The sequence below is a fragment of the Limulus polyphemus genome, unplaced genomic scaffold (genome assembly GCF_000517525.1).
Source record: "Limulus polyphemus unplaced genomic scaffold, Limulus_polyphemus-2.1.2 Scaffold8195, whole genome shotgun sequence".
NCBI lineage: Eukaryota > Metazoa > Arthropoda > Merostomata > Xiphosura > Limulidae > Limulus > Limulus polyphemus.
The window spans coordinates 11,677-25,999 of NW_013673805.1; the positions used below are offsets into that span (position 1 = coordinate 11,677).

Below are 14,323 nucleotides of genomic sequence, written 5' to 3' on the forward strand. Positions count from 1 at the left end.
ATCCAGTACTTGATAAAACATATTAATAGCTTGTATTAGTAGTGTATCCAGTACTTGATAAAACATATTAACAGTATGTATTAGTAGTGTATCCATTACTTGATAAAACATATTAATAGCTTGTATTAGTAGTGTATCCAGTACTTGATAAAACATATTAACAGTATGTATTAATAATGTCTTCTTTAGTTGGTAAAAAATCTTAACAATATGTATTAATCGTATCTTCAGTTGGATCACTGAAGACACTAGTAACTATAAGTTATATCACTGAAGACACTAGTAACTATAAGTTGTGTCACTGAAGACTGGTAACTATAAGTTATATCACTGAAGACACTAGTAACTATAAGTTATATCACTGAAGACACTAGTAACTATAAGTTGTGTCACTGAAGACTGGTAACTATAAGTTGTGTTATATAAGACACTGGTAACTAGAACTAACTATAAGTTAACTAACAGAAAAAAAAACACAGACTGTGAAATATATTTTAAGTCCACGCTTTTATTAAATACATCCAGTTTTACTTGTTCAGTGTATTTGTCATATGTGGTTCTTGTAATATTATAGTCATAACATCATTTTTATTTTGTTGTTTTTGTTTCTGAATTAGTTGTTCAAGAATTGTTAATGGGTCACAAAAGTAGTGGTTTAGAATATTCTCGATAACTTTCTAATATTTTAAACACAACTATATAATTGTCACCTTTTATTTTTGAGTTATAAAACTGTTTCAACAGGTAGAAGAACTAAGAATAGAGCTGAACCGTAGAGATCAAGAGATTCTGGGAATGGGAGCCAAAATGCGAACATTGGAGGAACAGCATCAGGATTACCAGCGACACATTGCTGTGCTCAAAGAATCTCTATGTGCCAAAGAAGAACATTACAATATGCTTCAATCTGATGTAAGATAAAAATAATAATATCAAAATAAAAATGTTTTATACCATTCCTATATATTCAATTGTATTGGCATGCACAGTTCTTCACTTATTGTTAAAGATTTCCCTACTTCAGTCACTCGCTTTATCTTTCGATTGTAGCCAAGGTTTAATTAAATGTCCAAAGATACACCTTTAGAGTGGATTGTTTATTTAACTTTCTTATAACATTTTGACCACTCGTGTGGTCTTCATCATGTAATTGATGTTAATTGGATGTTGATTCGTTGTGCTGTGTTTGTAAATATGTGATGAGAGATTCTTATGATCTTTGATCCTAATGCTTAACATAAGAATCAATATCCAATTAACATTAGAAACTATAAAATATTATGTAATGAGAACAACATTAATAGAATAAAAATATAAGAATCATTACTTATTTGTGAACTAAAATCTAATTTAAATCAAAACAGGGGTGTCACCCTATATATATGTTTAAATTGGAACAAGATGCTTACACAGTATTTCACAAAATAGAGACAGTTACATGATGAAGACCACACGAGACAGGGAATTCGAGGACGTGTGAGTATCCCAATTGTCGCACTATGAGGAAAGGTTTTTGTGACACCATGGAATAAATCCATTTGGTGCACCAAATGGCTATAAATGTCAAATCAGTAAATCCAATTATAGCATCCAAAGGGTTAAAGTATATAGTGGATTTGTGGATTTCCTCTCCTCACAACATTAGCCAAGATTTGTGCCATACCACTCTCTGCATCAGGATGTCATTGTTTAAGTTACACAATCACGAATGTAAGAGTATTTACATCCAAGGGTTACTGATGATGGATGGAGCTCTCTGAAATTGGTATATCTCGATGACAGGTGGTAAACTGAATTATAGATTGTGCCGCACATTTTCTTTTAATACTTGAAACAGTTTGTCTGGCTGTAATTCATGAAAATAAATTAGTAGCATCAAATCATGAGATTCTTAAATAAACATAAGGTTACTGTATGAGTAAAAGACTATACCTTAATAGTATTTCGTATCATTTTGTAGGTGGAAGAGCTCAGAATGAAGCTAGATGATAAAAACCAAATAATAGAAAAGAAAACCCAGCAGACCAGCTCAAGCACTCAGGAAAAAAACAAATTATCACATGAAAATCAGGAGCTTAGAGATCACATGGAGATCAAAGATAGGAAAATCAATGTTTTACAGAGAAAGGTGGAAGTTCAGATAACTTTAATAAAGTTTTCTTGTGACATTTGTACGTAATTGGAAAATTTAGCAAATATATCAGATCCACCATAATAATTTACTGCTAATGAAATAGGTTTCATTTAAAATATTTTGTTTTCTTCTAGGTTTTCTTTAAATTAGTATTTAAGTTTAATTAAGAAAATATTTTATTGTCATGTAGGTTTGACTTAAAAACATTCTGTTGTCTATAATTTTTGTTTAAAAATATTCTGTTGTCTTTTATGTTTTATTAAGAAATAATTCATTGTCTTCTAGGTTTTGTTAAAAATATTTTATTGTCTTCAAGGTTTTGTTAAAAATATTCTATTGTCTTCTAGGTTTTGTTAAGTATATTCTATTGTCTTCTAGGTTTTGTTAAATATATTCTATAGTCTTCTAGGTTTTGTTAAATATATTCTATTGTCTTCTAGGTTTTGTTAAAAATATTCTATTGTCTTATAGGTTTTGTTAAAAATATTCTATTGTCTTCTAGGTTTTGTTAAAAATATTATATTGTCTTCTAGGTTTTGTTAAAAATATTCTATTGTATTCAAGGTTTTGTTAAAAATATTCTATTGTCTTCTAGGTTTTGTTAAAAATATTCTATTGTCTTCTAGGTTTTGTTAAATATATTCTATTGTCTTCTAGGTTTTGTTAAAAATATTCTATTGTCTTCTAGATTTTGTTAAAAATATTCTATTGTCTTCTAGGTTTGGTTAGATATATTCTATTGTCTTCTAGGTTTTGTTAAATATATTCTATTGTCTTCTAGGTTTTGTTAAAAATATTCTATTGTCTTCTAGGTTTTGTTAAAAATATTCTATTGTCTTCTAGGTTTTGTTTAAATATATTCTGTCGTTTTTTAGGTTTTGTTAAAAATACTGTTGTTTTTTAGGTTTTGTTAAAAATATTCTGCTGTCTTTTGGGAGGGGCAGAAAATTTTAAGGGAGGCAATAAATTAAAAAGATGAAATTGATCTAAATTTTTAATAAAATGATCATTAAAAGAAATCAAATCAAATGTAATAGTGTAATATTAGTGTAACTAATAATGTAATAGAGTTTATAGAAGTTTTTTATTATTACAGTACAAAACGAGTTTATTATATATAAAAGCTGAAAAATAATATGTGATCAATATGCCTAGCTTTTTTTTCAGGGGGCCAGCCCCCCTTCATCCAGTTGTCTTCTGAGTTTTATCAGAAATAGCCAGTTGTCTTATTGACTTTGTGAGAAATAGCTTGTTGTCTTCTAGGTTTTATCAGAAATAATCTGTTGTCTTCTAGGCTTTTTGAGAAATAGTCTGTTGTCTTCAAGGTTTTGCAGAAATAGCCTGCTGTGTTATAGGTTTTGTTTATTGAGGATTGTTCAGTTAGTTAATAGAATTATTTCAATGATAAGGTCAATTCCTTGATAAAGTAGAAGTTATTATTGTTTAAAAGTTACATTTGTTAATTTTGGTACAAAATGCTTGCATATTTAGACTAACACTTAATAGGTCTGTCATTATCTACTTTAACAATTACTATAAATTATAGATATTTAGGAAAATATTTATTTTTAACAATTTTAAAATCCATTGTGACATTAAAAAAGTATTTCTTTCCAATTCATAATGATCGGTGTTTGTTTTTTTAAATGCATCTTTTTGTCATCAAACTTCTTAAAACAGCTAAAGAAGTCCAAGTTAAAAACATTAAGTGATGTTGAAAAGATTGTATAGTAATTGTTAAATTATAATAAATCACTAACTAAAGAATTAATTCTGTGAATGTCAAAAATTTTAACACTTCAAAATTTAATTAGACATTTCTGAATTAGCTATAATAACAATTGGTTGCTAATTATTCTTCAACTTTTTTCATGTATGATTCACTTACGATTGGTGCTTTTCTCCTGATTTTAATACAAAACTTTGGGCATTTTCTATTCACACTCTTCTATATCGTCTACTAAAAATGATTTGTTCAGTTCAGCGATAATATTATAAAATAAAAATGTCTCAAACAAAATTTAAAATATTTGTTAAAATAAATTTAGACTTTAGGTTGGCATTGTGTTAGCATATTGGATTTAAGACAAGAGCTTTCAAACAACTTTCAGCTGTGGGTTCATTATAAAGGTGATAGTCAAGCTCTCTGTTTTCTTAAGAATAGCCACTTTAGGTAGTGGGTCCTGCCAATTGGTTGCCTTTTATCTGGTCCACAGTTCAAAATTAGAGTTGGCTTTGCCAGAACAATTGGGAGTATCTGACTTGACAGTTAAGTCTATTGTGTGTGTGTAAGATTTATGTCATTTAGGTAAACAAACAAGTCGGGCTGATACTATATTTGGCTTTCACAGAAAAGGAATTTTTGTAATAAAGCTCATTCTTGGGATGTTACCAAAATATAAATTAGTAAGTCATGTAATGTTCTGAATGATTCCTTGGTGTCACAGCTTTAACATTAAAATATTTTTGTATCAAGTTTGTTTGTCATTCAGTAATAAACTGAGCATTAAAATTTTGAATGTTTCACGTTAAATATTTTTTTTATACATTTGTTTGATTTGATTTCTTCTAGATTGAAAACCTTGAGGACTTGCTGAGAGAAAAAGACAACCAAGTCGACATGGCAAGGGCTAGGTTAACAGCCATGCAGGCTCATCACTCCTCATCTGAAGGAGCAGTTTCCAGCTTGGAAGAAGCCATCAGTGATAAGGAGAAGCAAATCAACCAACTTCGGGAGCAAAGAGACCGAGCAGAACAAGAAAGAAATGAAGAAAAGGAGCTTCACGAGCGTGAGATAGCTGAGTACAAGATGAAGATGCATGCATTAGAGAGTGAGATGGAGAAATTACAGGTGAGGTTAGAAAAAGCAGCTTCTGAGAAAGACAGGCTCGAAGTTAGACTTGAAAATTCTCAGTCAGAACTTGGGCAGGCTAGGGCTGAACTTGATAAGCTTCAGTTTGAAATGAATCGGACTCAGTCTAGTTGGGAGAGGGGAAGAGGTGAAAGTTCACGCTTAGCTTTGGAGAATGAACGTTTGCGTGAACAGCTCGATAGATTAAAGGCTGAATTAAATAGATCGCAAGAAACATTTGGTCTTAAATCCCAACGATACCAGTCAAATGAGGTAGAAATGCTACAAGAAAAATTAGATAAAGTTCAAAGTGAGCTTAGGAGAGCTCAAGCTGAACTTCGAATGAACCAAGCAGAGCAAGATCGATCAAGAGGGGAGGTTGAACAGCTTCAAGAAAGAATTGAACGATCTCAGGGAGAGATTTACAGACTCAAAGCCAAGCTAGAAAATGCTCAGTCAGAGAGAGAGAGTATTCAGGAAGAATATGACAGAATTCAGAGCTGTGTTGCTCGTGCTCAGGCTGAAAGAGATAATGCCATGACAGAATCTGACAAACTCAGAACTGAACTAGAAAGAGTTCAGGCAGCCCTTAGTAAGCTGGAGGAGCTTCATGAGAAAACTCAAACTGCTTTAGATAAGTCATTGCTAGAGTCTGATAAGTTCCAAGAAGAACTGGAAAAAGTAAATAGTGAAGTAAGAGTGCTTAAAGCAGAGAGTGAAAACAATCAGAGTGAGCTGGATAGTATGCACTTAGAAATGCGACAGATGGAAAATCAAATTGAAAAGCTTCAGAAAGAAAAAGATTCAGCAGAACAGGAAGTTGAGAAAATTCAAGAAAAGTATGAAAGAGCTCAAGTTTACTATCAACGTTTGCAAAATGAAAAAGACTCATGCCACAGTGAAATTGAAGAATTACAAAACAGATCTGATCTTCTTCAGGCCCAGTTAAGTAAAACCCAAAAAGACAAGGAAAACCTTCAAGCTGAGTATGAAGTTGTTCGAGAAAGATTTGAAACAGCACAAGATCAGTTGGAAATCAATAAATCAGCATGTGAAGGTTTTGATAATGATTTAAAAATGTTGAGAGAAAAACATGACAATGTGAAAGAACAGTTAGAAAGGGTACAAACCAGTCGAGATCTCTGTCGAGCAGAGAATCACAAGCTTCAAGAAAAGTTAGATAAAAGTCAGTCTGAAGTATACAAGTTGGAGTCAAGCCTAGAACAAGCACAAGCTGAAGTTGAAAGACTAACTTTAGAGCTAGAAAAGGCCCAGATGACTGCCACCCGCACCAAAGATGACCACAAACACTTGCAAGAAGACTTTGAAGCACTTCAGGAACAGTGTAACATCGCAAGTTCTCAGCTCAACAGAGTTAAAGAATTAGAGGAAAAACTGAAAACTAAACTTGATCGTTGCCAACTCGACCTCGAGGTCTTGCAAGACAGGTATGATAAATCTCAGGCTGATCTTCGGAAAGTGCAATATGAGAGGGACAGCTTGCAAACTGATGCTGACCGTATGTCCATAGAACTCGAGAAAATAAAAACTCAGGCAGGAAAAACACTAAACTCACATGAAGAAGAAGTATCCAGATTACAAAATGATTTAGAAAAAATGTATGAAAAATTAGACAGGTTCCAAAGTGATCTTCGAAGAACTCAGAGTGAAAAAGATCGACTAGAATCACAGAAAGAGAATATGGAACATGAAATGGGGCGGTATCAAACACAACTTACAAAATATAAGGCTGAATTGGATGCTAGTTATACAGAAATAGAAAAGTTTAAAAATAAATATGATAATGCTTTGATGGACTTGGACCGGGTTTATGAGGAAAAAAATAAATTTGTCTTAGAAATCCAACACTTGCAAGATGAAATTGACAAAATGCATGATGATAAATTAGAAATGGAGAAAAGCAAACAACATCAAGACTATGATAGACTAAGTTATGAATTAGAGAAACTGAAACAACAATATCAAGAGAGAGAGACTGATATATGGGAACTTGAAAATCAAAAACAAAAACATGAAAAAGAAATTGACAGGTTGCAAAAAGAGCTTTCCACTGTTCAAGAAAAAATTCATAAATCTTATGATGAAAATAAAAAACAGGAGAAATTATTAATAGACAATCAAAAGTTGAAAGAAAGTATTGAACAACTTGAAATAGAATTAGAAAGAATAAGAAGAGAACGAGACAGACTTAGATCAGAAGTTGAAATGTCCCAAGAAAAACTTGACTTACAAGCATCACGTGAAAAAAAATTCAAACTTCAAATTGAACGATTAGCAACAGAAAATGATACACTCCAAGAGAGTGTTGATCATGCACAAAAAGAAGTTGAAAGAGCAAGAAAGGATAGAGACAGAATACAAGTTGATCTTGAGTTACTGCAGACAAGATTTGATAAGTACATCTCACGAGATACTAATCTCAAACAAGAAATTGAAAGATCGATGATAAGTAATCAACAACTCACTGAAAAAATTGACAAAGTACAGACTGAACTGGAGAAAGTTCAGCAAGACCGAGACAGAAAACAAATGGAAATGGAAACCGTTCAAGAAAAACTTAACAATTATATTTCCACAGACAAAGAGCAACAACTTGAAATTGATAGAATTAATGTTGAAAACAAAAGGCTTAAGGTGGATTTAGATGATATTCGTATTGAAATGGAGAAATTACGAAGAGAGAGAGATAGAAAGCAAAGAGAATTGGACTCATTTCAAGTAAAGCTTGACAATTATGCTTTAAACAAAGATGATCAGAAGGAAGAAATTGAAAAGGTCATGACTGAAAATCAAAAGTTGAAAGTAAATTTAGATGAACTGTACACAGAACTGGAAAAAAAGGAAAGAGAAAATGACAAAAAACAGAGAGAAGTCGATTCTATTAAAGAATCACTTAATAACTACATTACAAGGGACAAAGACCAGAAACAGGAAATTGACAGAATTAGCATAGAAAATAAAAAACTTAAAATCAGTTTAGATGATATCAATTTTGAAATTGAAAAATTGCAAAGAGAAAGAGACAGAAAGCAAAGGGAATTAGAATCAATTCAAGAAAAGCTTGACAGTTATGCCTTGAGTAAAAATGACCAGAAAAAAGAAATTGAGAAAGTTGTGTCCGAAAACCAAAGACTGAAGATAGTTGTAGATGAACTGCATGCTGATGTGGAAAAAGTAACACGAGAAAGAGATAAGAAAAAAAGAGAACTTGAAGCAGCTCATGAAGAGCTTAATAGTTATATTTCAATAAATGATGAACAAACAAAAGAAATTCAGAAGTTTGTGGTTGCAAATAAAAAACTGAAACTTGATCAGGATGAACTGATTGTAAAACTGGAAAAAACTCAAAAAGAAAAAGATGAAACACTTAGAGAATTAGAGTCAGTACAAGAAAAACTCGATAAATTTGCTTTAAGTAAAGATGAACAAAGGGAAGAGATAGAAAGGATAGTGTTAGAAAATGAAAGTCTTAAAATAAAGTTGGATGAATTACAGACTAACTTAGAAAATATAATGAAAGAAAAGGAGAAGAAACAAAGAGATCTTGTAGCAATTCAAGAGAAACTTAATAGTTATGTGTCAACAAATGATGAACAAACAAAAAAAATACAGACGCTTGTAGTTGAGTTCATCTTGATCAACTTTTAGTTTTTCATTTTTTTGTTCATCTTTACTTAAAGCAAATTTATCGAGTTTTTCTTGTACTGACTCTAATTCTCTAAGTGTTTCATCTTTTTCTTTTTGAGTTTTTTCCAGTTTTACAATCTTTTAAGACTTTCATTTTCTAACACTATCCTTTCTATCTCTTCCCTGTAATTCATCCAAGTTTACAATGACTTAGAAACACTAGAACAAGATATAGAGGGAAAGCACAAAGAACTTGTAACAGCCAAGGGACAGCTCCATGAATATATATCTCTTGATGAGAGTCAGAAAAATGAGATTGAAAAACTTGCATATGAAAAAGAAATGCTTATAACAACTTTGGAAGAAATTCGTTCTGAATTAGATCAAACAGTTGAAGATAGAAGCAAATTAAAGACTGAATTAGATTCTCTTAAGGTTCAGGTAGAAAAACTCACTGTTGAAGAAGATAGTAAAAAACAAGAAGTGGACTTACTTTATCAGAAAGTTGAACAGCTGGAAATGGAACTGAGAAAAGCTAGAATTGATTTCGAAAAGAAAGAAGTTGAATTAAGTTCTGCTCAGGAGAAAATTAGGCATTATTTATCTCATGAAAATGAACATAAAAATGAGATTAAAAAACTAAAGACTGCAAACCAACAGTTAGAAGAAAACATAGCAAGGCTTCAAACAAATTTGAATACAATAAGAAAAGATAGAGATAAAATACAAACAGATCTTGATTCATGTAAACAAAACCTTGATAAGCATGTTTCAAAAGAAAAAGAGTTAAAACTGGAGAAAGAAAGATTAGAAACAGAAATCAAAACTCTCCATGAAAAATTAAGTTATCTTCATGGAGATTTAGAGAAAACACAGAGGGAAAAAAACTCACTTCAGAAGGAGTTTCAAGATCTTCATACTGCTTTAGATCGCACTCAGGCACAACTAGAAAGACTTCATTCTAGCCACCAGAAGTCACATGAAGACCTGCAGCAAACGACCAGTGAAAGTGAGCAGCTGAGACAGCTCGTGAGAAAATACGAAACAGAGTTTCAGCAGTCTGTTTCACAAAATAGTCTTCTCCAGAAAGAAATTCATCAACTAAGACAGGATGTAGAAGACGCCGGCAAATATATCGAGAAACTCTTAGAAACCCAAAAAAGTGATAAAAATGCATTGGAACACTTATTGGAAGAAAAAAATTTGATTGAAAGCAACTTCGAAAAATCTCAGAAAGAGTTGCAACAAATGAAGAAGATAAACGAAAAGGTTCTGATGTATGAAAATGAACTTCAAAAGTATCGAGAGGAGGAAATAAAAAATCAGGCTGCTCTAGAAAGGTCAAAAGCAGAGCTACAAAATTCACAGCTTGAATTTCAAAAATTGCAAGAGAAGTTAGAGAAAATGGAAGCAGACAACAAAGAACTTCAAGAGAAATTAAATGTAGCTCTGCAAGCAATAACTAAGTTCCAGAAGCAGGCACAAAAGTCCAACGAAGACCTTCAGAGCACAAAAAAAGAAAATGAAGAGCTAAGAGAGCTTTTGTCTCAAAACCAAAAAACAATGGAAAATAAGTTTCAAGAAGAACGAAATGACACCAAAAGAGAACTTGAAAGGCTCTGCTCAGAACTGAATAGTCGTAAAGCAGAAATAGAAAAAGCAAACGAGGAGGTTCGAAAGTATAAGAAATATCTAGCAAAAGTTCAAGAAGAAAGCCAGATACAGAAACATCAAATTGAAACAGAAGTAGAAAAACTCCAAAAAGATCAGGAAAACTATAAGTCTGAAATTCAAAGAGCTCATGAAGAAATTCAAGATTATCAGAAACATATGTCAAAGATTGAAGAAGAAGTCAGGAAACAGACTGCAGGGAAAAGGGAAGCTGAGAAACAGATAGAAAGCCTAAAACAAGAAGTAGAAAAACATAAAAGTGAAGTAAGGAAAGCTAAAGAAGAAGTTGAGAGATTCCATATGCAAGTGACAAAAATGCAAGAAGAGGCCGGAAACCAGAGCGTTTTGAAACAACAAGCCGACAGAGAAATGGAGAGAATGAAGCTTGAAGTTGAAAATCATAAGGCTGAAGTTCAAAGAGCTAATGAAGATATCCAGAAATACCAACAACAGTTGGTTAAGATACAAGAAGAAAAGAAATCTCAGATGGTGCAGAAAGATTTGGAGTTTGAGTCCATGCAGAAAGAACTTGAAACAAAAAAAATTGAAACAAACAAAGCAAATGAAGAAATAAAAAAATATAGAAAAAAAATAACCAAGCTTCAAGAGCAGTTAGCAGCCCAACAAGATCAGAAGGATCAGTCAACAAAACTTGAAAATATGTGTAAAGAATTTGAGAAACTAAAAACAGAAAATATGAAATTACAGGAGGAGACTCAAAAACTAAAGAAGCAACTGCTAAAATCTCAAGAAGAAACTAAGTCATTTACAATTGAGAGAGAAAGATTTCAGAATCAGTTAGAACGACTGGTACAAGAGCTAGAGAATAGGGAGGTTAGTGGGAAATGCTTGGTCATGTGGAGATCATGGTTTCAGTATTGGTTCTTTTTTCAAGGGCTGAATTTGTTTTGTAGATTTTTTAGTTTTTGCTGTTTAATTATGTTTTTATTCTTTGGTTCTTTCAGTTTTGTTTCTTTTGATCCATGGTTGTTTTTACAAGGGCTGAATTTATTTTCCAGGTTTTTAGTTTTTGCTGTTTAATTATGTTTTTATTCTTTGGTTCTTTTGATCCATGGTTCTTGGATTTCTTTTTTAAATTCTGAATATTTCATTTTAGCATGGTTCAGGAATGACAGTCACGTCTGATATGTTCTATTTTAAAGTTTTTGGTTGTAGTGATGAGTTTTTGTATTCTGCTTGCAGTCTTTTCAGTTTTAATTTGTGACCATTATCAGTTTGAGAATCTAAAATTGAGTACAAGCTGGCAGATATTATTGTGATACCATTAAGTTTTCTTGTGTTGTTTTTTTTTAAACTTTATTTCCAAATTTTAGTCTTTTTTTCTTTCCCTTTTTAAACAATAAAGATTTGATAAAGTAATATTATGTTCATTTTTAGATGCACTTTTTTATTTCTAAAGTAAATTATTCTGAATATTTCATCATTCTACATAGTTATTTATATATATATAACATTGTAACGCAAGATTAATTGCTCGACATTAAATCTACTTCACTGCTTTATTAAACAAATGAAACTTTTGTAATCAGATAATGCAAGAACTAATAATATAATACTTGAAAAGTAATCTGAAAGAAAAGTAAGTCTTTGCAAAATATAATGAAGAAGATGTTGGAAAAAAAGAGAAAAATAATTTGGAAATACTTAAAATCTTACAGTTTTTTATTTTGTTTGTAAAAAAAAAACATTTTACCACATTTAGCTGATCCACCTATATTGTTCTGATTACCACTTACTAAGACTAATTTTTTACATTTTATTTTGTTGATCATGTACTCTCTGTGTCGTACAGTAAAAAACAAACTGACATTCGGTATCATTATTCTTCTAAATATACACAATACCAATTTTTTAAATACTAATTTTCTTCATATCTCTTTAATACTGAGTTCTGTAGTGAAAACATTTTTGTTGATCAAATAATAATCATTTCTACACTAAACCCATACTCTTTATATGACGTTTGTTTCATAGTGTACCTAGTACGTTACTATGTAGTGATATTATCATTGTTTCAAAGATGAAATACGTACACTTAACTGGCTCTTTAAGTACGTTTAGCAACAGTGTTTACTTTTATTGACCAATACGTATTTATGTGATGCTCCTGGTGAAAACAAATGAACCTAATTCTCATCATTCTTTATAGATATGTGTAATAACTTTTAGTTCAACAAAAACCTGAAATTGTCTCTCTTGATTTGTTCACAACTATATATTTCAATATTCTGTCATTTAGACTGAGCTTCAAGCTTTACGAACCCAGCAAGATACTTCCAAAGAAAAGGACTTACAGCACAATACAGATAATGTTGCATTAGAAAAGCAACTGCAGAAGGAGCAAAAAACTGTTGAGGATTTACAGAAGATACTGAAAGAACAAAAAGAGAAGTTAGATCATATGGAAGTAGAAAGAAAACAGGTAAAATTTTTGATATCTCGAGACACCATAACTATTGTCAGTTGTGTCTATCTTCAAATTATCATCTGGTTTTTTTTAAATTGGTAGTGTAATATTTCAGTGTCATTTAGTATTTGTTCAGTTATCAGACATGGCCAGAGAAGAAACTTATTGTTCTGTATATAAAAGTAACTTTATTTACAGTGCAACCCAAACTGATAAAATATCTCAATTCAAATATGTGAAAATAAGCTGTTCTTAAAGAATAAAATAGTTGTTAAATAATTTAATTGAGAAAATTCCGTGATATTTCATTTCAACTGTTTTTAAGTCCTAGATATCTCTGTAATGCATGCATTCAGTTAATATATTCTTCTTTTGTTTTTTGACAAATACTTCAGGGGTTAATTACCTGTAGTGGAAAGAGTGCAGATAACCCACGGTGTAGTTTTGAACTAAAACAACAACAACAATTTTTGACAAATTAACAAGAAATGTTAGTTTATAAACTAAACACGTATTTCAAATTTCTTGAAATAAAGGACATTTGGCGAAAAGATTGTAGGATGTATTTCAATATATAGAAACAGAATATTGGAAGAAAAGCAGTGTTTGCTTACATCTTTTTAACAAAAGTTTAATTGACTTTAGAAATACATCAACAAAGATAAAAAATCTTAACAAAATAACTGGTCCATATGAACTTAGTGTGGCCAAAACACACACTCTTCTACTGATCTTTAAATCTTGTAGCTTTCTCAGATTGTGGTCATTATTTATCTAGATTAGACATAAAAAATATTTAAATTTTAAAATCATTTGAGCCAGAATGAAGCCTTAACCAAAGAAATTGATGAACTACATCAGAAGACTTCTGAACTAGAAAAAGTCAGAATGGAAAGTAAAAAAGAACTTGAAAAAACCAAAGAAGAAGCAAAACATTCATCCACAGAACTTGAAAGACTGTTACAAATTATGTCCAACATGGAAGAGGAGAAATTTTCTCTAAATCAGCAAATACAAGAAGTTTTACCGTGCTATGACTATAATAAGCACAAACTACAATAAGCTTACTTCTGTAAATTTTCTTTACTATAAGTTATTAATGACAGTTCAACTTCAGTATATGTACAGATATAAGATTTACAGAAGTAAGCTTATTGTAGTTTGTGCTTATTATAGTCATGGCACGGTAAAACTGTAAAGAAAATATAAGTAATTAATGACAGTTCAACTTCAGTATATGTACAGATACAAGATATAAGTTATTAATGACAGTTCAACTTCAGTATATGTACAGATATAAGGTTTACAGAAGTAAGCTTATTGTAGTTTGTGCTTATTATAGTCATAGCACGGTAAAACTGTAAAGAAAATATAAGTTATTAATGACAGTTCAACTTCAGTATATGTACAGATATAAGGTTTACAGAAGTAAGCTTATTGTAGTTTGTGCTTATTATAATCATAGCACGGTAAAACTGTAAAGAAAATATAAGTTATTAATGACAGTTCAACTTCAGTATATGTACAGATATAAGGTTTACAGAAGTAAGCTTATTGTAGTTTGTGCTTATTATAATCATAGCACGGTAAA

General features: G+C 31.1%; 1 protein-coding gene across 1 annotated transcript in view; it reads left to right on the forward strand.

Annotated features, from left to right (window-relative positions):
- LOC106475186 (trichohyalin-like) overlaps positions 1-14,323 on the forward strand; it is a 27,758-nt gene that overhangs the window by 7,704 nt on the left and 5,731 nt on the right. The window contains exons 5-11 of the mRNA XM_022379368.1: positions 745-912; positions 1,961-2,128; positions 4,707-8,499; positions 8,836-11,138; positions 12,565-12,747; positions 13,555-13,747; positions 13,865-13,877. Coding sequence (XP_022235076.1) covers positions 745-912; positions 1,961-2,128; positions 4,707-8,499; positions 8,836-11,138; positions 12,565-12,747; positions 13,555-13,747; positions 13,865-13,877 — 6,821 coding nt within the window. The remainder of the gene's footprint in view (positions 1-744; positions 913-1,960; positions 2,129-4,706; positions 8,500-8,835; positions 11,139-12,564; positions 12,748-13,554; positions 13,748-13,864; positions 13,878-14,323) is intronic.